Consider the following 27057-nt stretch of genomic DNA (forward strand, 5'->3'; position numbering starts at 1 on the left):
ACTGCATTGCCGCTCATATTATGAGTGAATAACATAGACCCGCCAGCGGCGGCAGCACTATTCGCACCCATAGCAGCAACAGCTGCGGCTGCATTTTGTCTTTGAAGAACTGCCTGCAAATTCTTTCTTGTCAAGAATAGGTTTGCGTTCATGTTGTACAGAACCACTTCGCATTCCGCTGGCTAAACATTTTTGTAGACGACAAAATTGACAGCGATTTCGATGATGTTTTGGTAACTTCACAATTCATAGAACCACGACATCGATATCCCAATTGTTTGCGGTGGAACGGCATCAAAAAAAAAAATCAACAACTCTCACAAAACAGAGAAAGCCGTCAACAAGCAGTTCAGATGACTTTTTTAATGACGACTCAAACGATGAATCATACAAAGAGGATCTAGAAGATGAGCTAGACAAGATGTATCGTGCAATTGCTAAAGATAGCGATTCTCTTTTTTCGGATGAATCTAAAATTGTCACCACACGCCCCATAAAGCGAGTTAAACAACAACCACAGCAACGCAAAACTCCTATTGGGCCACCGAATGCCTCTACAACGCCACGTCCAACTGCCTCTACCACGCCACGTCCAACTATCACAACAACGCCACGACCAACGTCTACAGTCGCCCAAAAAAGTCAGCCTTCACAATTGCTACTTCTCAGAAAATCCTTTGCTGCTAATGTAAATCGTTCGATTGAGCCTATGGCAGGTGTTAAGCGTGCTCGTAATGATTTAGATAGCAGCGATAGTGACGCAGATGTATCGGGCATCGCGCGGAAACGCTTCTTATTAGCAAAGTCATCATCAAATGTGGCAAGCGGTAGAGATAATGAACAACAGCAACAACATAATAAAACTTCAAATTCCAGCGAGATTACTATGCTTATGAGAAAGACGAATCAACAACAACGGCAAACTCTAAATGGTAGAAAAATAATTAAGTTAAAAACGGATGGTCTTGCATTATTCGAGGAACCAAAACGAAATACAACAACAAGAATTATAGAAAAGCGTACATTAATGGATGGTAACAGTGTTACATTGAGGATGACGCAGCAACCTAGATTTCTACAAACTGTGCGTAGTAATAATAGTAATATTAAAACTACAGCAAAATCTTCCACACAAACATCAACTTCAACATCACGCACTCTTATAACAATGCCAAAGAAAACGCAACATGCGCGCCGTCTGTCTTTACCAAAACGTCGAAGTGCGTCATCTGCTATTACGAAGCCGATACCAAAGTCTACAGTCAAGCGTAAATCAACAAATGAGAGTATTGAGGAAAATAAAGCAATAGAAGCAGAACCCCTCTCAACAACTATAGAGGATTTTGAGACTATGCCCACTTTCACAATAGTCAATATAAACGATATAATTAATAAAAAAGGAGATGTACTAATTTCGAAAAGTGACAAAACACAGAAATTAGATGACAACGATATGTCAGATGATCACGCTTTGGTAGAAAACAGAAAACCTGATGACTATTCCCTGTTAAGCCGGAACGTCGCAAATTTGTGCCGCCCATTAAAAAAGCAAGTGGCGATGTTCGCCTGCCTAGAAGTCCTATGACCACGTCAACAAAAAGCCACCAACTCCGAAAATTCTCAATCACATACTTTAAGTTTAAAAAAAATAATTTAAATCTGATATTTATCGGTAGTACTGGAAGATTGCCTTAGCCTGGTCTGCCGGTCCGAAAATGCTTTATATTAGCAAGCGATTGAAGAGAAATTATTACAAGAATAATCTATCTAAGAATTTGGTTCAAAAACGACTTAATATACAGCCGGGAGCACGAAAATACAACAAACAAATTTAATATTTGATGAGGTTTTTTCTGTTACTTATTTTCGTTAATTTAAGTAACAAATTTAAGAAAACTGCCCAAGCCAATTTCGGAACGTTTTTGAAAATTGTGAATAATTAATGCGCGACTTCGAAATTGTAAAAATTTTGAAATGCTTGTGGAATTTTCGAATATTTTTGAAAACTTTTCTGAAATTGGTATGCATAGTTTTCGTTATAGAACTAAATTGAAATTCTTCTAAAATAAACGAAATGAAATAAAGGGCGAAATAATATCATAAAATATGATTTTAATTTGTGCTACAATTGTCGTGAACACAACTGTATATTCAACACATCAGATAAGATATGGCGGCAATCGAGATAGGATAATCTTCTCCAGTCAGCCGTCGATATTGTGAGAGAAGTACCATTAATGATTTCCATTTTATTTATATTAGATTGTATAAGCGCTGATTAGTTGAAGCATTGCGTTATTAGCTCTAAGAAGATATACATCTGCGCGTATGAAAATAGCAACAAAAAGGATTTTCGAATTTTAATGGTTATTTTCTCCCTGTTATTTTCGTTATTTTAAAAAAGTTAATAAGTTACATAGCAGTAAATGTGTATCCTTTTTTTCAAAAATTTTCCAAATTCGTAAACAAAAAAAAAATCATCGCCAACTAATCCCAATTCATCCCCTAATAGTAATAAAGTGAACTCAAGTATTTCGTCTGATAAGCCCGCACCACGTATACTTAATTCCGTAGTAGTAGGAAAAAAAAAAAACACTCAACCTGTCAAACCGATGATAGCAAATTTTGATGATTCAGATAATGAAGATTCATATCAATTTTCATTAGATGGAGATGAGGATATGGGTGGGTTAGATGAAGATAAGGACGATACAAACGATCCAACTAATTTTGTATAGGTATCAGCAACTGTAAAGCTTTTTCAATAACACGTCGATCTAATAAAGTTTGTATTTGCGCAACTGCTGTGGCAGGACTATGCATGGGATCCATATTGAGATTTAGATTTTGCGTATTATTGTTATTTGCACTGTTGGTGAGATTTTGTAAGCATTGTGGGCTGCTATTATCCAAAGAATCATCATCATCATCAATCTCCACCGCCAGTCACCTAAAATGAAAATAAAAGCCTGGACGTATTGTTTTTCATACCCTGTATCTGAGTAATAGTATCATTACTGCCACGTCCTAAAACTGAATTGACAAGCGCTTCCGGAATACGTATTTGTTCTTCCACTGTAGTACGAGCTGTTGAGGCCAAACGTTGTGCTACTGCTGCAGCTTGGGCTAATGCTTGTGAAATATTATCAGCCCCTCCGCCACCAGCGTTACTGCCATTTGAATTATTATACTCATTTCCCGGGCTGGTAAACCGTTTCATTTCTGGACCGGAATCGTTGTCTTCATGAGAACGCTTAAAACCTGCACCCGGTGTTGGTGATGCAGCCACACCTGCGCTATTTTGCTGTGAGGCATTTGGCTGTATGGTTGCCGCTATCTGTTTGGCACGTTGCAGTGCAGCAGCAAAGGCCTGCGATTGATTTAGGTTAGAGTGTGCTCCAGAAAATTCACTCATTTTATATATATATGGATTTTTTCACTAATCTCAAAATAGTTTCTTCCCAAGTAAATTTATGGGTTTCACACTACAAATTCTATTAGATAATACTTTGAAACAATATATTATGTACCGTGATGACTTTTTCACTTGAAAAAATCAATTATATTCTGTTTTAAGAAAAAATTTAACAGACACCACATGAATTCTTTCACGTAAAATCAGATGAATGAAGAAACGGCGAAATAAATCGAATGATTTGTTTACCGTTTGTTTCAATTCATTTGAAATTTGCACTCTCTACACGGGTATGAATGTTCATTTTTCTGTTGTCTTCTACCGTTGGCATATTTGTAACCAACGTACGTACATATGTATGTATGTATTCCTACTTGGTTCGGCATATCATATTAGTGCTGCATCAAGTGACGCACACTGGTACCGAAAACCCGCAAAAGAAACAAAATCGGGATCGGCTTTTTTGACCCGGGCAGTCACAAAACATGCTTACGCAAAAAAAAATATATACAGGCAAACACCTCCTTCAAAATTAATTGCTCTCATTTACAACCAAAAAAAAAAAAAAATTTTTTTCTTTTGGATGTTTGATTTTTTTTGCCGTCGGTACTGTCTGCTTTTTGGCGGGGGGTAGGAATTGTTGTTTCTCAACAACAAACATCACAAACAGTCATTATAAGGGCTCGGTACAAAAACAATCCGAGTCCCGAAATTAAAGAATCCCGACAAGACAAAATCCCGAAATGGGAAAAGTGAACTGTTTCTACCGGCCTAGTGTGCTACTGCCCCAGTGACCTAGTTTCTTTTCAAGGGCAAGCAAGTACCTGTATGTACATATATATACTCGCACACCACAAATTCACCATACCAGCTGTCAGCTAACCAATAAATACACGACAGGGCTGCATGCAATCTAATAATGATACGTGCAGATAGAACGCGTCGTGAAGAACGCATCGCCAATCTGCATGTAAGCACCGACAGTTGGTACATGTTCCAATTTAATTACGATGTTCGCTCTTCGTCATGAGCTGTCGCACAAAATTAAATCAATACCGTCGTCAACCTCTCCGGTTCGTTTTAAACTCGGTTTAGTCATATAGTTTAACGTACGGTTGTTAATAAAACCCCACGCGTATCACGAAACCAAGTAATTTTGCGCGGGTGGCTTGGAATCACGTCCGCTCCAACCTCCCACACACCGCAATCTTGCTGGTTTTGTTGAAATACATAAGCTGCTCGAAATCACAGCACTAACTACTTTGCAAAAACGCTCTCGTCACTCCACGTCAGTTGACTAGTCATTTTACGGTGATAGGTTATATTCGTAGTCACATTTGCATGGGCGTGGGTAGGTTTTGTAGGGTAATAATCTAATACACAACTGACGAAATACATGCGCTGCAGCGAAAACGCGCATCACCCAACCAACCTCACGGCCACTCGCCCTGGCACATCCATAAAATGCCACAGTCGCCCTGAGAGCGAGACGACCACGTTATACGCTGGAACGGAGACCTCGGCCTCTTCGTCCAGCCCAGAAAAACCTCAAAACCCTCCAGTCTGGAACGGAGACCTCTGCCTCTTCGTCCAACCAACAAAAAAAACCGCAAATCTGGAATGGAGACCTCGGCCTCTCCATCCGGAACGACAAAAACCACAGAATAACAAAAAATGGTGCCAATCTGGAACGGAGACCTCGGCCTCTTCGTCCAGCCTTACTGGCCATCGACTATACACCTATTACATTCTGAATTTCTATATTTAAGAATTATGTATAATTCAATGGCAAGAAATATTCACTTACATCTGTTCATCACCGTTAACTTTTATCATCCGCTTACTCCCGCTGAGATCGACCCGGTGCGCCCACCTCTCCAGGATTAGACGCACACCGGCCGAACATTTGGTCCTATCTCCCCGAGAAAGGAATATACAGCACCTAAATTACAATCCACAAAATACGACCATACCTGACCGCACAAATTTCAAATTCCTTACATAAAAAGTTATACGGAGAGTTTTTGCCACAATCAACAGCGATAACACAAAAAGTTTAAGAACGGCTATTATTTAACACCAGCATCAAACACTGAGCAATCGACAGCGAGCGGAAGCCACTGCAACACCGAGTTATCTTGCCACATCATCACATCATCACCAGTATACAAGTCACCAAAAAATACCTGAGTAAGTGCAATAATTCTTGCCACATTTTTTTGGTTAAAACAACAAATAAAAAGTGCGAAAAATCAATTTAAAGTGCGTAGTGATTTCTAATTAACCGCGAAAAGTGTAAAAAATGTATTGCCGAAAAGGAAAATAAGTGCAAACGCGTTGCATAAACGTCGTTTAACATTCCTTGTGACTATCTGGTCTATCCCCCCACCAGCGGTAAGGCTCTCCGGACACAGCACAAGGAAGAGGTGCACATAACCTCACATTCACATTAAAATCTCACGCCATACGGCTGTGGCAATTTTCATTTTCTTTTCAAGCACTTTAATTTTCACTAATTCAATCGACACAGTTTTTACAACAGTTTTCACTGAGTTTTTACACTTTTCGTCGAGTTGTTATATCAGCGCGCGCACTTATTTATAACAAATTTGAACGTTGAAGTGGCGAGTGGCCCCCTTTAATTCCACAAAAGACGTTGTTGTTGCTCTCCCCTTCCCCCTGGTTTTCGGCACAAATAAGCTGCAAAATCAGTGAAAAAATAAACAAATTGAAAGCGTTAAATAAAGAGTTTTTTCTATATTTTAATCATTGTTGGTTGGGTGATTCGCACAGGTTTTTTCAGTTTTACAACCCCTTTTTAATTTGATCACAAATTTTAATCCATGAACATGGAATCATATATTAGATTGGCCGATCGAATAATCGAATTCGAGGCCGATTTTAATGACATCAATGCGGCTCTGCACACTATACACACTCTTGCAATACAGCAAAAAGAGTTGCAAGCTAAGTGGGAAAAAGCAGAGAACGCCCTAGAGGAGTTGCTTGGCTCTGACACGCTCGACGCAAAGAAAATTGCAGCGGTCAAGATAAAGCATAAAGCGGCATATGCCGTATTCCTGAGATGCATGTCGAACATGGCTGAACTTCAAGCCAAATTGAAGGAGGAAAAAGATAGGGCAGTCAAACCTGAGGGAGAACGCGCGCGCGAACATAGTATCCGCCTGCCAGCTTGTGATACTGAGGTGTTCAAGGGCGACTACCTATCTTGGCCAACGTTTCGTGACCTGTTCACGGCCATATACAAAAACAACAGTCGCCTAAGCCCGGTAGAAAAGTTGTTCCACCTCAATCAGAAAACTCAAGGTGAGGCAAAGGACATCGTTAAGAAATGTCCCTTGACAAATGAAGGCTTCGAAACAGCCTGGAAAAACCTATGTGAGAGATACGAGAATAAGCGGATTCTCGTAAACTCACAACTACAAATTTTGTTTAATCTAAAAAAGATAGATAGCGAGTGCGGCAGCTCTATCAAAACCTTACAGCGCGACATAAATAATTGCTTGGCATCTTTAAAAACACATCAGATCGATGTTTCAAATTGGGATGCGATTATTACCTATTTATGTTCGACAAAATTACCTGAAAATATGTTGGCGCTATGGGAGCAGAGCATTGACCACAAGACGGACATATCCAAGTGGGAGGATATGGACAAATTCTTGTCAAATCGTTTCCAGACACTTGAAACCGTGTCTGGTTTTACAGGGAATGCCACTTCTAAAGTGCAAAAATCAAACACGTCGCGCCAGTCGACAGAAAACCCTACAAAAAGACTTGGTGCTTTTCAAACCAAAGTAACCAAGCAAACAACAAAATCAATGTGTAAAATGTGCAAATCTACGGAGCACAGATTACGCAACTGTTCACGTTTTTGCGATTTAAACCCAGCAGAAAGGATTAAATTCGTTAAATCCACAAATGGCTGCCTGAATTGTTTATCCCCAGGACACACAGTGACGAGGTGCACCAGTTCATACAACTGTTCCAAATGCCACTCTCGTCACCACACGCTCCTGCATGCGGACACACTTCAGCAACCGGCGGTACGAAATCCCTTCAAAGATGCGGATAATGCCCCATCAACTTCGGCACAGGCAAGGAAAAGACAGGAATCGGGACAACCACCTTCCTCTGCGAATCAGAATGTCAAATCCTGCCATGCCAATTCCAGCACAGGCGTGCTATTAGGAACTGCTCGCGTACACATTCACCATAATGGTACCGACTTTTCCGCGCGGGCATTAATTGATTCTGGGTCTGAATGTTCCTTTATAACTGAAAGACTGAAACGCAGAATCAATTTGCCAGCGAGGAAAATGCATGCCCATGTTTCAGGCATCACAAATGCGGTGTCAGCTCAGGTGAAAGAAGCATCCAACATCGAACTACGTTCACCAGTGGATCCCTGCTTCAGCCTGACTACACCAGTACTAGTTCTAGCGAAACTCACTGGGAATCTTCCATCCTGTCATATCAATGCAATGACTATGCAGGCATTCCCAGACTTGGTATTGGCAGACAAGAGGTTCTACGTCAACGAAGACGTAGACCTCATACTTGGCGGAGATATATATCCCCAAATTATAATGAGCGGTATAAAGAAGAATGTGCTAAACACACTCTTAGCCCAAGAGACAGTGTTCGGTTGGATACTAACCGGTCGTATCGAATCACCGAATCCAACGAAGAGCATTATGTCTTTTTACAACGAGGTTGCGTTAGACAACCAACTCAAAGCGTTCTGGGAGGTAGAAAATGTATCAAAAAATAAAATATTAAATGAAGAAGAAAGGTACTGCGAACAACTATTTAAAGAAACAACGCAGCGTAGTGAGAAGGGAAGGTACACCGTGTCACTACCATTCCGGCAGGATTACCCTAACAATATTAACTTAGGACCATCCCTGAAGCGTGCATGCTCTCAATTCTTCCGGAATGAGGGGCGGCTAATAAAAAACCCAGACTTAGGTAAAGAGTATGTTCGAGTGTTGTCAGAATATGAAACGCTCGGACATATGAGAAAAATTGAAAAGAATATTCCATCCGACGATTCGGATAATTATTTCCTGCCCCACCACGCCGTTATTAAAGCGGAAAGTACCACTACAAAGGTACGCGTAGTATTCAATGCCTCGAGCCCTACGGCCAACGGGAAGAGCCTAAATGATATTCTACTCCCAGGCCCAGTTCTACAAGCCGATCTACCCATCCTCATATTACGGTGGAGGCTATACCGTTTCGTCTTCAATAGCGACATCGAAAAGATGTATCGACAAATTTGGGTGAACGAAAATCACACCAAATTTCAACGTATTGTGCATCGCACTTCCCCGAATGACCCTATTAGTCTTTACGAATTAAAGACGGTTACCTTCGGAGTGAATTGCGCTCCATATCTCGCGATAAGAACGCTCCTACAACTGGCTGACGACGTCGCAAATTCACACCCTACAGCGGCTAGGATACTAAGAGAGAGTATGTACGTAGATGATGTTTTATCTGGAGGACACACAATAGCGTCAACCATCAAAGCAAGAAACGAGATTCACGAAGCCTTACACTCAGCTGGCTTTCCATTACGCAAGTGGACTTCAAACTGTAAGGAAATTCTAAAGGACATCCCCAAAACGGACTTGCTCAGCGAGGATTTCTTAGCGTTCGAAGAAGCTAGTTCGGTAAAAGCCCTGGGAATACGATGGAACGCTCATTCAGACGTATTTTATTTCAAGGCAGGAACCCTGGAAAATGGTGCAAACATCACCAAACGAGCAGTCCTATCCGCTATAGCCAAACTTTTCGACCCTTTAGGCTGGCTTGCGCCTATGGTCATTGTGGCAAAAATACTCATGCAGAGTATTTGGTTGGAAGGCACCGCTTGGGACGAACCAGTATCTACCAGTACGCTGCAACGATGGAAAACCTTCACCGACCAATACCATGAAATCGATAAAATCCGGATACCTAGATGGGTCAACTTTTCTCCAGGAACCGACATCGAGATCCATGGATTTTGTGACGCATCCGAGAAGGCTTATGCAGCAGTCATTTACATGCGTGTCAAAACGGATGATAATGTCTGCACAAACCTACTTCTAGCCAAAACCCGAGTAGCCCCAGTGAAAACTCTTTCTCTTCCACGATTGGAGTTTTGCGGAGCCGTGCTGTTAGCGGAAATCACCGAATCAATTTTCAGGAATCTCAAGTTGGGACCAGTGAAAGTGCACCTGTGGACGGATTCAACGATCGTCCTCGCATGGATAAGGAAACCGCCCTGTTCCTGGTCAACCTTCGTCGCACATCGGATCACCAAGATCATCGACATGGTCGGACATATGGACTGGTTGCACGTGAACTCAGAGTCCAACCCAGCAGATTTAGGTAGCAGAGGAGTACCTGCGTCTGAATTGGTCAACAATTCGTTGTGGTGGCAGGGACCTTCTTGGCTGCAAGAAGACACTTCCCAATGGCCAGCACAAGAAAGTGACTACATCACCTCCGTAGAGGAAAAGAGGGCAAAGACCTGCGCAACAACAACCGTCAATCCTACCGATATTCTTCAACGTTTTTCCGACCTACCTAGGGCTCTACGGGTCTTATCATACGTTATGAGGCTCTACCGAAGAACCCACCCCGAAATAAAAAATTCATTCCAGGTCATGTCGCACTTAATCTCCCCTGATGAAATTAAGGCCACTACACGACTTTTAATTAAGATCTATCAGAAACAACATTATAGTTCCGAATATAATTATCTAAAGGCCGGAAAACCAATAGGAGGGAAAAGTGCAATACTTTCACTTAATCCCTACTTAGACCAAGATGGCATCATTCGGGTAGGAGGGCGACTCGGGGCGTCAAAGGACTTAGCCTTTAATGAACGCCGCCCAATCCTCCTCCCATACAACTGCAGGTTATCCCGTCTTACAGTCCTAATGTATCATCAACAAAGTCTGCATGGGGAAAATCAACTCATGTTGCGTCTGATACGCACCCAATACTGGATACCTAACATCAAAACCATGATTAGGGCAACCATTCATAATTGCAAAACCTGCACTATTCACCGAAAACAGGCGCAGTCCCAACTCATGGGTACCCTTCCCTGCGAACGGACTACTTTTACCCGCGCGTTCACCAATACCGGGGTAGACTTTGCGGGGCCTTTCGACATCAAAAGCTACCGCGGTAGGGGATGTCGACTGTCAAAAGGCTACGTATGCCTTTTTGTCTGTTTCTCCACTAAGGCCATCCACTTAGAAGCCACTAGTGACCTTAGTACTCCATGCTTTCTCGCAGCCTTTGCGCGTTTTATCGCGAGAAGAGGATGTCCGAAAAACATCTACTCCGACAATGGTACAAACTTTGTCGGAGCGTCAAGATCTTTACGATCCGAGGTTAAAGCCTTCCTGGCAGAAAGCCGAGACAAAACAGTCTCAAAGTACAATCATCAAGCATTAAGCTGGCATTTTATTCCCGCCGCTGCTCCACATATGGGCGGCTTGTGGGAGGCGGGAGTGAAGAGCTTCAAAAGCCACTTCAAAAAGATCGCGTCTCCCCATAAGTACACCATGGAGGAGTTCCAAACCCTTTTGTGCAGGATTGAGACGTGCCTCAACTCGCGCCCACTTAATCCAGGGTCGAATGACCCAACGGATCTGGAACCACTAACCCCAGGACATTTCCTAACGGGCAGCCACCTACTGGCTCCGCCAGAACCGGAGGCTAGTGAAAGCTCTGCCTCGATGATAAATCGGTGGCAGAAACTCAAAGCCCTCCATCATACTTTCTGCAAGCGATGGAAGGCGGAATATCTATCCGAACTTCAAAAACGAGTGAAGTGGAAGCATCCCAAAGAAAACATACAAGTGGGAGATCTCGCCGTCCTCAAAGAGGACAACTTATCTCCCAACGAATGGAGGTTAGGACGAGTCGTCAATGTACACCCCGGCGAAGATAACCGAGTACGTGTAGTCGACCTCATGACCGAGAAGGGTCAAGTCAGACGACCTTTGGTCAAACTGATCCTTCTCCCTACGGAGATCGATTGTGAGAGGACCACGGGCTCCTCTTAACAATCCCTCCTTTCCTCCCCATCCCTCTTTTCAAAATCTACCCTAACCTAACGCAGATCCTCTATCTGCCACAGAACCTAGATGGACTCAGCCCATTCTACCCTTAAGCTTCCAAAGCAAACCCAAATTCACTCGTTCTCCCATAACGAGGACACCAGAAACCATCCCATTCACTCGTTATCCCATAACGAGGACATCATAAAAGCCTAACGCAGAAGGGCGAACCGATCTGCCACAGAACCTAAAGGCGTTCAGCCCATTATCTTTCTTAATGCCCAGCTCTCGTTCACCCCGAACGAGGCCAACAACCCGCTTAACCCAGCTCTCGTTCATCCCGAACGAGGCCAACAACCCGTATAACCCTGCTCTCGTTCCCCCGAACGAGGCCAACACAATCCTGACGCAGATCCCCAATCTGCCACACAATACAAATAAAAACCACCCGCTCCCCGAAGGTCGCTGGTTTTACTACATATGCATTAAATTTGACTTACGATTCACGACCCGAGTCTTCGTTCATATGGGCATTTGGATTGAAACTGTTTACTTGGAGCTCTTGCGAATCTTCATCAGTATTATGACTTGGAGTATTACGAGTGTAAACTCATCATCATCTTTCGGGTCTGGTGCATAAGAGTCCTAAACTCATTTGAATATTAATAAACATTTGGCATACCAATCGAATATTTTATTCGGAGATACATACCTCCTCATCTTCAACCTTTGGCATATCTGGCGAGCAATAGAGCGTTTGTGTTGGCTGAGTTTGTACACTGTTCATTAGTTGGTTTTCTTGATGTTGGAAATGTTTAGCATTTCGTATAATTTGTTGCATATCGGCAAAAGTTAGATGAAAGGGCAAAGGTGGTACTGGTACATCCGTATTATTTGAAATAGCTTGTCTCATTTCCGGTAATCTCATATTGTAAGAAAATATGGGTTCAGGGTTTGAGGTGGATGGTGCATCAGGGTTGTTGGCATTAACTGCATTGCCGCTCATATTATGAGTGAATAACATAGACCCGCCAGCGGCGGCAGCACTATTCGCACCCATAGCAGCAACAGCTGCGGCTGCATTTTGTCTTTGAAGAACTGCCTGCAAATTCTTTCTTGTCAAGAATAGGTTTGCGTTCATGTTGTACAGAACCACTTCGCATTCCGCTGGCTAAACATTTTTGTAGACGACAAAATTGACAGCGATTTCGATGATGTTTTGGTAACTTCACAATTCATAGAACCACGACATCGATATCCCAATTGTTTGCGGTGGAACGGCATCAAAAAAAAAAATCAACAACTCTCACAAAACAGAGAAAGCCGTCAACAAGCAGTTCAGATGACTTTTTTAATGACGACTCAAACGATGAATCATACAAAGAGGATCTAGAAGATGAGCTAGACAAGATGTATCGTGCAATTGCTAAAGATAGCGATTCTCTTTTTTCGGATGAATCTAAAATTGTCACCACACGCCCCATAAAGCGAGTTAAACAACAACCACAGCAACGCAAAACTCCTATTGGGCCACCGAATGCCTCTACAACGCCACGTCCAACTGCCTCTACCACGCCACGTCCAACTATCACAACAACGCCACGACCAACCTCTACAGTCGCCCAAAAAAGTCAGCCTTCACAATTGCTACTTCTCAGAAAATCCTTTGCTGCTAATGTAAATCGTTCGATTGAGCCTATGGCAGGTGTTAAGCGTGCTCGTAATGATTTAGATAGCAGCGATAGTGACGCAGATGTATCGGGCATCGCGCGGAAACGCTTCTTATTAGCAAAGTCATCATCAAATGTGGCAAGCGGTAGAGATATTGAACAACAGCAACAACATAATAAAACTTCAAATTCCAGCGAGATTACTATGCTTATGAGAAAGACGAATCAACAACAACGGCAAACTCTAAATGGTAGAAAAATAATTAAGTTAAAAACGGATGGTCTTGCATTATTCGAGGAACCAAAACGAAATACAACAACAAGAATTATAGAAAAGCGTACATTAATGGATGGTAACAGTGTTACATTGAGGATGACGCAGCAACCTAGATTTCTACAAACTGTGCGTAGTAATAATAGTAATATTAAAACTACAGCAAAATCTTCCACACAAACATCAACTTCAACATCACGCACTCTTATAACAATGCCAAAGAAAACGCAACATGCGCGCCGTCTGTCTTTACCAAAACGTCGAAGTGCGTCATCTGCTATTACGAAGCCGATACCAAAGTCTACAGTCAAGCGTAAATCAACAAATGAGAGTATTGAGGAAAATAAAGCAATAGAAGCAGAACCCCTCTCAACAACTATAGAGGATTTTGAGACTATGCCCACTTTCACAATAGTCAATATAAACGATATAATTAATTAAAAAGGAGATGTACTAATTTCGAAAAGTGACAAAACACAGAAATTAGATGACAACGATATGTCAGATGATCACGCTTTGGTAGAAAACAGAAAACCTGATGACTATTCCCTGTTAAGCCGGAACGTCGCAAATTTGTGCCGCCCATTAAAAAAGCAAGTGGCGATGTTCGCCTGCCTAGAAGTCCTATGACCACGTCAACAAAAAGCCACCAACTCCGAAAATTCTCAATCACATACTTTAAGTTTAAAAAAAATAATTTAAATCTGATATTTATCGGTAGTACTGGAAGATTGCCTTAGCCTGGTCTGCCGGTCCGAAAATGCTTTATATTAGCAAGCGATTGAAGAGAAATTATTACAAGAATAATCTATCTAGGAATTTGGTTCAAAAACGACTTAATATACAGCCGGGAGCACGAAAATACAACAAACAAATTTAATATTTGATGAGGTTTTTTCTGTTACTTATTTTCGTTAATTTAAGTAACAAATTTAAGAAAACTGCCCAAGCCAATTTCGGAACGTTTTTGAAAATTGTGAATAATTAATGCGCGACTTCGAAATTGTAAAAATTTTGAAATGCTTGTGGAATTTTCGAATATTTTTGAAAACTTTTCTGAAATTGGTATGCATAGTTTTCGTTATAGAACTAAATTGAAATTCTTCTAAAATAAACGAAATGAAATAAAGGGCGAAATAATATCATAAAATATGATTTTAATTTGTGCTACAATTGTCGTGAACACAACTGTATATTCAACACATCAGATAAGATATGGCGGCAATCGAGATAGGATAATCTTCTCCAGTCAGCCGTCGATATTGTGAGAGAAGTACCATTAATGATTTCCATTTTATTTATATTAGATTGTATAAGCGCTGATTAGTTGAAGCATTGCGTTATTAGCTCTAAGAAGATATACATCTGCGCGTATGAAAATAGCAACAAAAAGGATTTTCGAATTTTAATGGTTATTTTCTCCCTGTTATTTTCGTTATTTTAAAAAAGTTAATAAGTTACATAGCAGTAAATGTGTATCCTTTTTTTCAAAAATTTTCCAAATTCGTAAACAAAAAAAAAATCATCGCCAACTAATCCCAATTCATCCCCTAATAGTAATAAAGTGAACTCAAGTATTTCGTCTGATAAGCCCGCACCACGTATACTTAATTCCGTAGTAGTAGGAAAAAAAAAAAAAACACTCAACCTGTCAAACCGATGATAGCAAATTTTGATGATTCAGATAATGAAGATTCATATCAATTTTCATTAGATGGAGATGAGGATATGGGTGGGTTAGATGAAGATAAGGACGATACAAACGATCCAACTAATTTTGTATAGGTATCAGCAACTGTAAAGCTTTTTCAATAACACGTCGATCTAATAAAGTTTGTATTTGCGCAACTGCTGTGGCAGGACTATGCATGGGATCCATATTGAGATTTAGATTTTGCGTATTATTGTTATTTGCACTGTTGGTGAGATTTTGTAAGCATTGTGGGCTGCTATTATCCAAAGAATCATCATCATCATCAATCTCCACCGCCAGTCACCTAAAATGAAAATAAAAGCCTGGACGTATTGTTTTTCATACCCTGTATCTGAGTAATAGTATCATTACTGCCACGTCCTAAAACTGAATTGACAAGCGCTTCCGGAATACGTATTTGTTCTTCCACTGTAGTACGAGCTGTTGAGGCCAAACGTTGTGCTACTGCTGCAGCTTGGGCTAATGCTTGTGAAATATTATCAGCCCCTCCGCCACCAGCGTTACTGCCATTTGAATTATTATACTCATTTCCCGGGCTGGTAAACCGTTTCATTTCTGGACCGGAATCGTTGTCTTCATGAGAACGCTTAAAACCTGCACCCGGTGTTGGTGATGCAGCCACACCTGCGCTATTTTGCTGTGAGGCATTTGGCTGTATGGTTGCCGCTATCTGTTTGGCACGTTGCAGTGCAGCAGCAAAGGCCTGCAATTGATTTAGGTTAGAGTGTGCTCCAGAAAATTCACTCATTTTATATATATATGGATTTTTTCACTAATCTCAAAATAGTTTCTTCCCAAGTAAATTTATGGGTTTCACACTACAAATTCTATTAGATAATACTTTGAAACAATATATTATGTACCGTGATGACTTTTTCACTTGAAAAAATCAATTATATTCTGTTTTAAGAAAAAATTTAACAGACACCACATGAATCCTTTCACGTAAAATCAGATGAATGAAGAAACGGCGAAATAAATCGAATGATTTGTTTACCGTTTGTTTCAATTCATTTGAAATTTGCACTCTCTACACGGGTATGAATGTTCATTTTTCTGTTGTCTTCTACCGTTGGCATATTTGTAACCAACGTACGTACATATGTATGTATGTATTCCTACTTGGTTCGGCATATCATATTAGTGCTGCATCAAGTGACCCACACTGGTACCGAAAACCCGCAAAAGAAACAAAATCGGGATCGGCTTTTTTGACCCGGGCAGTCACAAAACATGCTTACGCAAAAAAAAATATATACAGGCAAACACCTCCTTCAAAATTAATTGCTCTCATTTACAACCAAAAAAAAAAAAAAATTTTTTTCTTTTGGATGTTTGATTTTTTTTGCCGTCGGTACTGTCTGCTTTTTGGCGGGGGGTAGGAATTGTTGTTTCTCAACAACAAACATCACAAACAGTCATTATAAGGGCTCGGTACAAAAACAATCCGAGTCCCGAAATTAAAGAATCCCGACAAGACAAAATCCCGAAATGGGAAAAGTGAACTGTTTCTACCGGCCTAGTGTGCTACTGCCCCAGTGACCTAGTTTCTTTTCAAGGGCAAGCAAGTACCTGTATGTACATATATATACTCGCACACCACAAATTCACCATACCAGCTTTCAGCTAACCAATAAATACACGACAGGGCTGCATGCAATCTAATAATGATACGTGCAGATAGAACGCGTCGTGAAGAACGCATCGCCAATCTGCATGTAAGCACCGGCAGTTGGTACATGTTCCAATTTAATTACGATGTTCGCTCTTCGTCATGAGCTGTCGCACAAAATTAAATCAATACCGTCGTCAACCTCTCCGGTTCGTTTTAAACTCGGTTTAGTCATATAGTTTAACGTACGGTTGTTAATAGAACCCCACGCGTATCACGAAACCAAGTAATTTTGCGCGGGTGGCTTGGAATCACGTCCGCTCCAACCTCCCACACACCGCAATCTTGCTGGTTTTGTTGAAATACATAAGCTGCTCGAAATCACAGCACTAACTACTTTGCAAAAACGCTCTCGTCACTCCACGTCAGTTGACTAGTCATTTTACGGTGATAGGTTATATTCGTAGTCACATTTGCATGGGCGTGGGTAGGTTTTGTAGGGTAATAATCTAATACACAACTGACGAAATACATGCGCTGCAGCGAAAACGCGCATCACCCAACCAACCTCACGGCCACTCGCCCTGGCACATCCATAAAATGCCACAGTCGCCCTGAGAGCGAGACGACCACGTTATACGCTGGAACGGAGACCTCGGCCTCTTCGTCCAGCCCAGAAAAACCTCAAAACCCTCCAGTCTGGAACGGAGACCTCTGCCTCTTCGTCCAACCAACAAAAAAAAACCGCAAATCTGGAATGGAGACCTCGGCCTCTCCATCCGGAACGACAAAAACCACAGAATAACAAAAAATGGTGCCAATCTGGAACGGAGACCTCGGCCTCTTCGTCCAGCCTTACTGGCCATCGACTATACACCTATTACATTCTGAATTTCTATATTTAAGAATTATGTATAATTCAATGGCAAGAAATATTCACTTACATCTGTTCATCACCGTTAACTTTTATCATCCTAGCTTAGGTGGCATGCTAGGCAAGTCGGAAAGGACTCCCGGCCATTTTGCGTCGCAGACGAACTCCTCATTTAGATTAAGTTTAGTGTGTAAGTCTTATAATAATTTTTCTCGTTTCAGCGGAGGTCATTGGCGAAAAACGATGTTGCGTATCGCAAGGGGGGCCGGCATGTTTAGGCAGGATGCCTAACTTTTCCGCATCTGATTGCGACCCCCCCAATGCAACTCTGCAAATCGATACTCGATACTCGAATTAATTTATAAACACCCACACCATCACCCTCATGCATGTGCATGCATGTACATGCACGTGTATGTGTGCTTTTTGTCAGCACTCATGCATATGCATGTCGGGGTTGATGTGTGGGTGCCTTTCCCCTCCAAAACGGAGGATTTTGCGGGTCAACGGTTGTAGCTTGCTATACAACCGGCCTCTTTGATTTCAACAACCAACCAGTTAACAACTGCCGCCAGCGATCTCTGCCGTATTTCTGCGTTTATTCAGGTAATATTGTAACTATTGCTAGTTTTACATTTACCCAATAAATCACATATATTATAACGAGAAATCTCGTCTATTTTGCTTATTTTCATTTCCAACCCGCTTACTCCCGCTGAGATCGACCCGGTGCGCCCACCTCTCCAGGATTAGACGCACACCGGCCGATATTAGTGGACAACTCCGTCAAATTTCTTTGAGATGCACGTGCAGTGACAAAAATCCATCACGTAAAGTGTTTGATAACCGATCTGTGTGGGAACCCTATTCGCGTAAAGTAAAAATTAAAGTGTGTGCTGCCAAACATAAGAAATAATATAAATAATAAAGCTCTAAGTGAGTTAAAAACAAAAAAACTCACCCTCTGGGTAAAACAAATAAGTGATTTCCACCCTGGAAACAAATTACGGCAAAAAACAGCAGTGCTTAAAAAAAACCTAAAAATAAAAGCGAGACTCCATGTCGAAAAGATAAACAAAGTGAAACCAAGAAAAACATGTAAGGAAGGTTTAGTTCGGGTTTAACCGAAATTAGCCGTGTTTTTTAACACGCGTATATCCGTTTACGCTTAAACTTTATATTGACTGCTAAGGGACAAACTATAAATACACCTCTGAAATTGCTGCGCATAAATTTTGTACTACTAAATTTCAATATGCATAATACTCAGATGTAACTGAAATATGTGTCTTTGTTTCACCCTCTACACTAATTCTATGTATTCTATGTGTGTCCACAATTCATCGCAACTGATTCAGCTATATGTTATACCCTATGGCCATCAGAGCGTTGCGTCTCCGCTTTTCGGTACACCCTGTTGCTGTAGCTAGTTGTTTCACCACAGCCGCTAGATGGGTCTCCTAAGCATTATCTAAGCGAAGATACGCGTTTTTTTACACGCGCAAACGAAACGTATACGCGCGTGTTAAAAAACACGGCTATTATTTCGTAGATGGTTTATAAGTGGTTTTTAATTCCATATCACATACGTTTGGGAAATATCGACTAAATTGTAGACCAAGGGTGACGTTGTTTGGAACGATATTCCTTTATCCTTTGTCAAATAAGGAAAATCACCATGTAGGAAGATGAACCTAGGGTAACCCTGGAATGTGTTTGTATGACATGGGTATCAAACGAAAGGTTTAAAGAGTATTTTAAAAGGGTGGACCAGGGGTGACTCTAGAATGTGTTTGTACGATATGGGCATCAAATGAAAGGTGTTAAGTATTTTAAAAGGGAGTGGGTCTTATTTCTATAGGTGGACGCCTTTTCGAGATATCGCCATAAAGGTGGACCAGGGGTGACTCTAGAATGTGTTTGTACGATATGGGTATCAAATGAAAGGTGTTAATGAGTATTTTAAAAGTGAGTGGGCCTTAGTTCTATAGGTCGACGCCTTTTCGAGATATCGCCATAAATGTAGACCAGGGGTGACTCTATAATATGTTCGTACGATATGGGTATCAAATTAAAGATATTAAAGAGGGTTTTAAAAGGGAGTGGCCCTTAGTTGTATATGTGTAGGCGTTTTCGAGATATCGACCAAAATATGGACCAGGAGTTGAATGTTGACATAATTTACTTATATACTGTAAAGATATTCAATTTTTGCTAAAATTTACTTTAAATTTTTTGTTTTTTAAAGTGGGCGTGTTCGCAATCCGATTTTGCTAATTTATTAAGAACACATATAGTAAGAGGATATACCAAATCTCATTAAGATAGCTCAAAATTTACTCAAGTTATCGTGTTAACGGACATACGGGCGGACATGGCTAAATGAATTTCTTTTTTTCGCCCAGATCACTTTGATACATAGAAGTCTATATCTATTTCGTTTATGCCGTTACGGGGTACCATTATGCAAACAAAATTAATATACTGTGTGAGCTCTGCTGAGCAAAATTGGAGGAGAGCGCAATTTTAAGTACGGTTCTTGCTGCGTTTCGTGAAAGGTCCAATAACAATCAGAGCAATTTCAACGGCATGCAGTCCAATTGCAGTCTCTCTTTGACAACATATCTGGTAAGTTAACTGCACTTGAAGTTAGCATTACTAAGAGATGAGGATGTTGGTGCTCTTAAAGCAAAAGCGGTCGAAGTAGAAATGCGCGTAAACAATTTGGAAGCGTTGGTTGGTGTTTGCAATAGTGAAATGAGTACCCTGCAAAATCAACTAAAGAGTTTGCAAACTGCGAAAGCGATGCCGGAATTTTCCTCTGATGCTGTAATCTTTGGTGTGCCGCATATACAGGGAGAAAACTTGAAAAGTCTATACAACGAAATCTGCCTGTGGATTGACTTCTTTTCGCCGCAAATAAGAGATATTTTCAGAATTGCGCGCTCATCAACAAATGCAGACAGTGCAATAATAATAAAATTTTATAGTCCGATGGATCGAAATCGTATGCTGCGAGCATTTAGTGAACATCGAAAGCTAACAAAATCTTATATCCCTCTTGCTCCGCTTGGTATTGATGACCAATTTAGAATATATGAGAGCGTATCACGGGAAAATAGAAAGCTGCTTCAAGAAGCTATCAGGCTGAGAAGCGCAGGCAAATTTGTCTCTGCATTTACACTTCGTGGTGAAGTGTTTGGAAGAGTTACCAAAGAGTCCGTAGCAGTGAAAATATCAACGAATGATGATTTAAAACTTTACTGCTGACTATCAGCCGTATGCGCATGCAGTTTATTTTACTTAGTTTTAACTTTTGTATGTTTACATTATATTTGTTTATGCATATATATACCCCGTATTTTGCTACATGTAAAAATGGTCCGCTTAAGTTTCTTTAATCTTAATTTTTGTTTTTTCCTTTCGCCTGTTTTCCCTTTCGTGACTTTGTTTGTTTGTATGGTTGCTTTTGTTTACATTACTCGTTATGACCCTTAGCAGTAAGTTGTGTGGTGCGGGCGACAGCAGTCTTGCCATGATAAACATATTATGTCAGGAAAGCAATGGTTTTAATATAGTGCATTTTAAAGCCAGAGGCTTAAATTCTGGGAAAGTAGATTTTATAAGATATGTGTTTGAAAACTTGTTGATGTCATTTGCGTGTCGGAGATGAGGCTTCTTGAAGACCTTGATGATAGGCACTTTAATATTAATAACTACAAATTGTTTCGAAATGATAGGGTGGGTAGGAAAGGAGGTGACATAGCAGTTTATTGTAGGAGTCACATTAACGTGAAACTCATTTGCAAGTCGGTGGATTCGAGCATTAAATATTTGTTTGTTGAGGTGCACGATTTGTCTACGAAAGTCCTTGTTTCTTGGGTTTATAGTCCCCACAAAACCAACAGCCCTGATATGTTATTTGCTACGTTGTCTCGGTACCTTGTAGACAATGACAGCTTAATAGTTTGTGGAGACTTCAATGTTAATGTGCTTGTTCGTGACTCATATAGTAATAGTATGTTAAATTATGTATCTGGTGCTGGTCTAAGTGTTGTCAATAACAATGTGCCAACCAGGTTTGGTGTTAATTGTTGTCCTAGTCTTCTGGATTATTTTATTGTTTCTGATCCCTCAATAGTTTTAAAATTTGACCAGATGCCATTTTTATTAGACCATGACGTTATATTTTGTTCAATAGATATACAATTTAACCGCTGAAATACTGGTAGTACCTTTAGTTTTAGGTATTACCGCTTACTTGACTATAATGCTTTGTGTTCTGATTTGCCCTGCGTTAATTGGAGTGATTGTTGGTTACTAGTTTCTGCTGATGAAAAACTTGAGTTTCTTAACAGAAAAATCGTTAATGCCTTTAACATACATGTGCCTATTCGCTCAAGTAGACCTAGAAATGTTTCGTGTCCGTGGTTTAATGGCCAAGTTCAAGCGGCAATAAAAGCACGAAGTAGGGCATACCAATCGGGGATGAGGGGTAAAAGTAATGTTGCATGGGTTGCCTATAAAGCTGCCAGAAATATCGCTGCTAAGATAATAAGAAACAAAAAAAGTAGATTTTTTACCTCAAGGCTAAACCCTTCGCTACCTCAAAAAACTCTTTGGCGTAATCTAAAAAGCTTGCGAGTATATGGAAAGGACAAACATGTATGCTGACACCTTAATGGTGCGTTTGTGAGTAGTCCTGTAAGTCCTACTGCACTTTTTCCAAATGCTTATGGGCGCTACTATGGAGAAAATTTTGAGTTCAGGGCGGTATCCGAATGCGAAGTGGTAAGGTGCTTACTTAAAGTTAAATCCAATGCCGTCGGGGTTGATGGTATACCAATAAAATTTGTTCAAATTATTCAACCATTTATACTGAGAACCTTCACACACATCATCAACCATTGCATCACAACTTCTCGGTTTCCTTAATCGTGGAAATGTGCTACGATAAGACCCGTCCCGAAGAAACGGCTTGCAAACTCGGTCTGTGATTATCGACCCATTAGCATATTGCCCGCGCTGTCGAAAGTTTTTGCAAGGCTGCTAGCAGAACAAATAATTTTGCACATTTCTAGAAATAACATCTTATCACCGCACCAATCGGGCTTTAGAGCCAAGCATAGTTGTACAACCGCAATACTTAAAATTCTTGATGACATACGCATACCTTTTGATAAAAACCAACTAACTCTGCTTTGTCTATTAGATTTTTCTAAAGCTTTTGATTCTGTTGACCATGCGTTACTTTCTTATAAACTTAAAACATATTTTGGATTTGCTAATAGTGCTTTGATGGTAGTTGAGAGTTACTTAACAGGAAGATCGCAAGTTGTTAATACTGGTTGCGAATTATCGGGTATCAAACACCTACCCCGAGGTATTTCGCAGGGTTCCATTCTTGGGCCTTTGTTATTCAGTATTTTCTAAACGATATTTTTTGGGTTTGTCAGCACATGAAAATGCACGCATATGCAGATGACATACAATTATATTTGTCTGGTAATTTCAAGGTCGTAGCCAACCTCTGTCTTAAAGTAAATAATGATTTATTGTAAGTACAGAGCTGGGCCAATAATAATGGCCTATGCCTTAATGCAACTAAATCGTTCATCTAGCCCATTTCGAAGAATAGGTCCGTTGATGTCCTTGCCTCACCAATATGCATTGGTAACACGGCTTTACAAATTGTTTCTAGAATTAAAAATTTGGGTATCGTTATCAACTCTAATCTAACTTGTGAAGACCATATCAATACAGTCATGGGTAAAGTGTTACCACTCTGCGCAATCTTAGGCAATCTGCACCTTTCACACCTCCGCATATTAGAAGAAAACTGGCCCTACAGCTTCTTTTGCCAATAATAAACTATTCAGAGCTCGTTTATAACAAGTTGGACTCATGTTATGCACAAAAAGTTGAGGTCGTCTTTAATCATGTAACTCGTTACGTTTTCGGGTTACGAAAGTTCGATCATATTTCGGCTTGGAGATCCAAACTATTAGGATGTAACATATTTGACTACCAAAAAACTAGAAGTGTGATTTTTTTGTACCGCTTGATTGTCACAAAATCACCAGCATATCTTTTCGAGAAACTGACATTCACTAGGTCTCTCAGGACGAGTAATCTAGTTGTGCCTAACTTTAACTTCGTTGCCTCGACAAGGCTATTTTTCGTCAACACCGTACGTATTTGGAACTCTATCCCAGCTGCAATTAGGAATAATGTACACCAAAGCAACTACAAACATATTATTTTCAGTTATTTTTCTAGTCAACAAACTTAAACTGGGCATTTATTTTATTTTTATTTTATCTTAATCTAATTTAACCAAAATTTAAAATTAAAAAAATTAAGTATCTAAAGTTTTGTAGTATTGTTTTTATATGCTTGCTATCAAGCATCTTTTATTTATTTATTTATATACAAACATACATATTTTTTTTTAATCATACATATTTTATATGTATTTAATTAGCGAGCTTTGCTCATATTGCTTTATACAATGGTTTTTGTAATTGATATTAGAGAAAAATTGTAAGTTTACAAACGGCGATGGTTACTAGGACATGTTTCTGAATTTCACTTCTTCATCAGCTAGCTTTTCGGGAGCTGAGCGTTGAACTCGAGTCTCCAACATTCACATCAGTGCAAGCCTTTTTTAGCTGCTACGCCATATGAATGTCCCGTTGTTCGCTGTACAATTGGACTCGAGTTCAACGCTCAGCTCCCGAAAAGCTAGCTGATGAAGAAGTGAAATTCAGAAACATGTCCTAGTAACCATCGCCGTTTGTAAACTTACAATTTTTCTCTAATATCAATTACATACATATTTTAGTTCATATAATTATTATTTTTTTCCATATCGATAACATGTACAAAAATATTCTGACTTACTTTACGTTATATTGAGTTTTAGTAATATGATTCCCTTCAGTCGTTATGAATTATGTTTTTTGTACTACAAAAGACAATTTGTCTTACTGTACTAATGTAAAATAAAAAAATAAATAAAATAAAAAAATATCCACATAACTTAATAAACGATAATAAATTAAAATATAATACAAAATAATAAATAAATACTAATAATAGTAATAGTATAATAATAATAATAATAATAATAATAATAATAATAATAATAATAACAAGTAAGGAAGGTTAAGTTCGGGTGTAACCGAACATTACATACTCAGTTGAGAGCTGTGGTGACCACATAAGGGAAAATAACCATGTAGGAAAATGAACCGAGGGCAATCCTGGATTGTGTTTGTATGACATGTGTATCAAATGAAAAGTATTAAAAAGTAATTTATGAGGGAGTGGGCCATAGTTCTGTAGGTGGACGCCATTTAGGGATATCTCCATAAAGGTGGACCAGGGTTGACTCTAGAATTTGTTTGTACGATATGGGTATCAAATTAAAGGTATTAATGAGGGTTTTAAAAGGGAGTGGTGGTAGTTGTATAGGTGGACGCCTTTTCGAGATATCGGCATAAAGGTGGACCAGGGGTGACTCTAGAATGCGTTTTGTACAAAATGGGTATCAAACGAAAGGTGTTAATGAGTATTTTAAAAGGACGTGGGGCTTAGTTCTATAGGTGGACGCCTTTTCGAGATATCGCTATAAAGGTGGACCAGGGGTGACTCTAGAATGTGTTTGTACGATATGGGTATCAACGAAAGGTGTTAATGAGTATTTTAAAAGGGAGTGATCCTTAGTTCCATAGGTGGACGCCGTTTCGAGATATCGCCATAAAGGTGGACCAGGGGTGACCCTAGAATTTGTTTGTACGATAGGGGTATCAAATGAAAGGGGTTAAGGAACATTTTAAAAGGGAGTGGCTTAGTTCTATAGGTGGACGCCTTTTCGAGATATCGCCATTAATGTGGACAAGGCGTGACTCTAGAATGCGTTTGTACAATATGGGTATCAACGAAAGGTGTCAATGAGTATTTCAAAAGGGCGTGGGGTTTGGTTCTATAGGTGGTCGCCTTTTCGAGATATCAGCATAAAGGTGGACCAGGGGTGACTCTAGAATGCATTTGTACAATATGGGTATCAAACGAAAGGTGTTAATGAGTATTTTAAAGGAGTGGGCCTTAGTACTATAGGTGGACGCCTTTTCGATATATCGCCATAAAGGTGGACCAGGGCTGACTCTAGAATATGTTAGTACAATATGTGTATCAAACGAAAGGTGTTAATGAGTATTTTAAAAGGGCGTGGGGCTTAGCTTTATAGGTGGACGCCTTTTCGAGATAAAGGTGGACCGTGGGTGAATCTAGAATGTGTTTGTACAATATGGGTGTCAAACGAAAGGTGTTAATGAGTATTTTAAAAGGGCGTGGGGCTTAGTTCTATAGGGGGACGCCTTTTCGAGATATCGCCATAAAGGTGGACCAGGGTGACTCTAGAATGTGTTTGTACGATATGGGTATCAAATTAAAGGTATTAATGAGGGTTTTAAAAGAGAGTGGTGGTAGTTGTATAGGTGGTTGCCTTTTCGGGATATCGGCATAAAGGTGGACCAGGGGTGACTCTAGAATGCGTTTGTACAATATGGGTATCAAACGAAAGGTGTTAATGAGTATTTTAAAGGGAGTGGGCCTTAGTACTATAGGTGGACGCCTTTTCGATATATCGCCATAAAGGTGGACCAGGGCTGACTCTAGAATATGTTAGTACAATATGTGTATCAAACGAAAGGTGTTAATGAGTATTTTAAAAGGGCGTGGGCTTAGCTTTATAGGTGGACGCCTTTTCGAGATAAAGGTGGACCGTGGGTGAATCTAGAATGTGTTTGTACGATATGGGTATCAAATTATAGGTATTAATGAGGGTTTTAAAAGGGAGTGGTGGTAGTTGTTTAGGTGGTCGCCTTTCCGAGATATCTGCATAAAGGTGGACCAGGGGTGACTAGAATTTGTTTGTACGATATGGGTATCAAGTGAAAGGTGTTAATGAGTATTTTAAAAGGGAGTGATCCTTAGTTCCATAGGTGGACGCCGTTTCGAGATATCGCCATAAAGGTGGACCATAGGTGGCCCTAGAATTTGTTTGTACGATACGGGTATCAAATGAAAGGGTTTAATGAGAATTTTAAAAGGGAGTGGACCTTAGTTCTATAGGTGGACGCCTTTTCTAGAATGCGTTTGTACAATATGGGTATCAAACGAAAGGTGTTAATGAGTATTTCAAAAGAGCGTGGTGCTTAGTTCTATAGGTGAACGCCTTTTCGGGATATCGCCATAAAGGTGGACCAGGGGTGACTCTAGAATGTGTTTGTACGATATCGGTATCAAATTAAAGGAATTAATGAGGGTTTTAAAAGGGAGCGGTGGTAGTTGTATAGGTGGTCGCCTTTTCGAGATATCGCCATAAAGGTTGACCAGGGGTGA

At 40.2% G+C, this 27057-nt stretch overlaps 2 protein-coding genes and 1 pseudogene across 2 annotated transcripts in view; 2 read left to right on the plus strand and 1 right to left on the minus strand.

Moving 5' to 3' along the window:
- LOC137234818 (uncharacterized) overlaps positions 1-27057 on the minus strand; it is a 1233955-nt gene that overhangs the window by 717388 nt on the left and 489510 nt on the right. The window lies entirely within an intron of this gene.
- Positions 151-2738, plus strand: LOC137234387 (putative mediator of RNA polymerase II transcription subunit 26). The gene is made up of 3 exons (XM_067757962.1): positions 151-155; positions 253-1474; positions 2547-2738. Exons 1-3 carry the CDS (start codon positions 151-153, stop codon positions 2736-2738), a joined length of 1419 nt encoding a protein of 472 aa, XP_067614063.1.
- LOC137234388 (mucin-5AC-like) lies at positions 12645-14079 on the plus strand (annotated as a pseudogene).

The sequence above is a fragment of the Eurosta solidaginis genome, chromosome X (genome assembly GCF_040869045.1).
Source record: "Eurosta solidaginis isolate ZX-2024a chromosome X, ASM4086904v1, whole genome shotgun sequence".
Classification (NCBI taxonomy): Eukaryota; Metazoa; Arthropoda; class Insecta; order Diptera; family Tephritidae; genus Eurosta; species Eurosta solidaginis.

What these genes read in the sequence shown, in the direction of transcription:
- LOC137234387 (XM_067757962.1), top strand. An exon ending in TGTCAGATGATCACGCTTTG is followed by an intron (nt 1,475 to 2,546) that starts GTAGAAAACAGA and finishes TCGTCTGATAAG; the next exon opens with CCCGCACCACGTATACTTAA.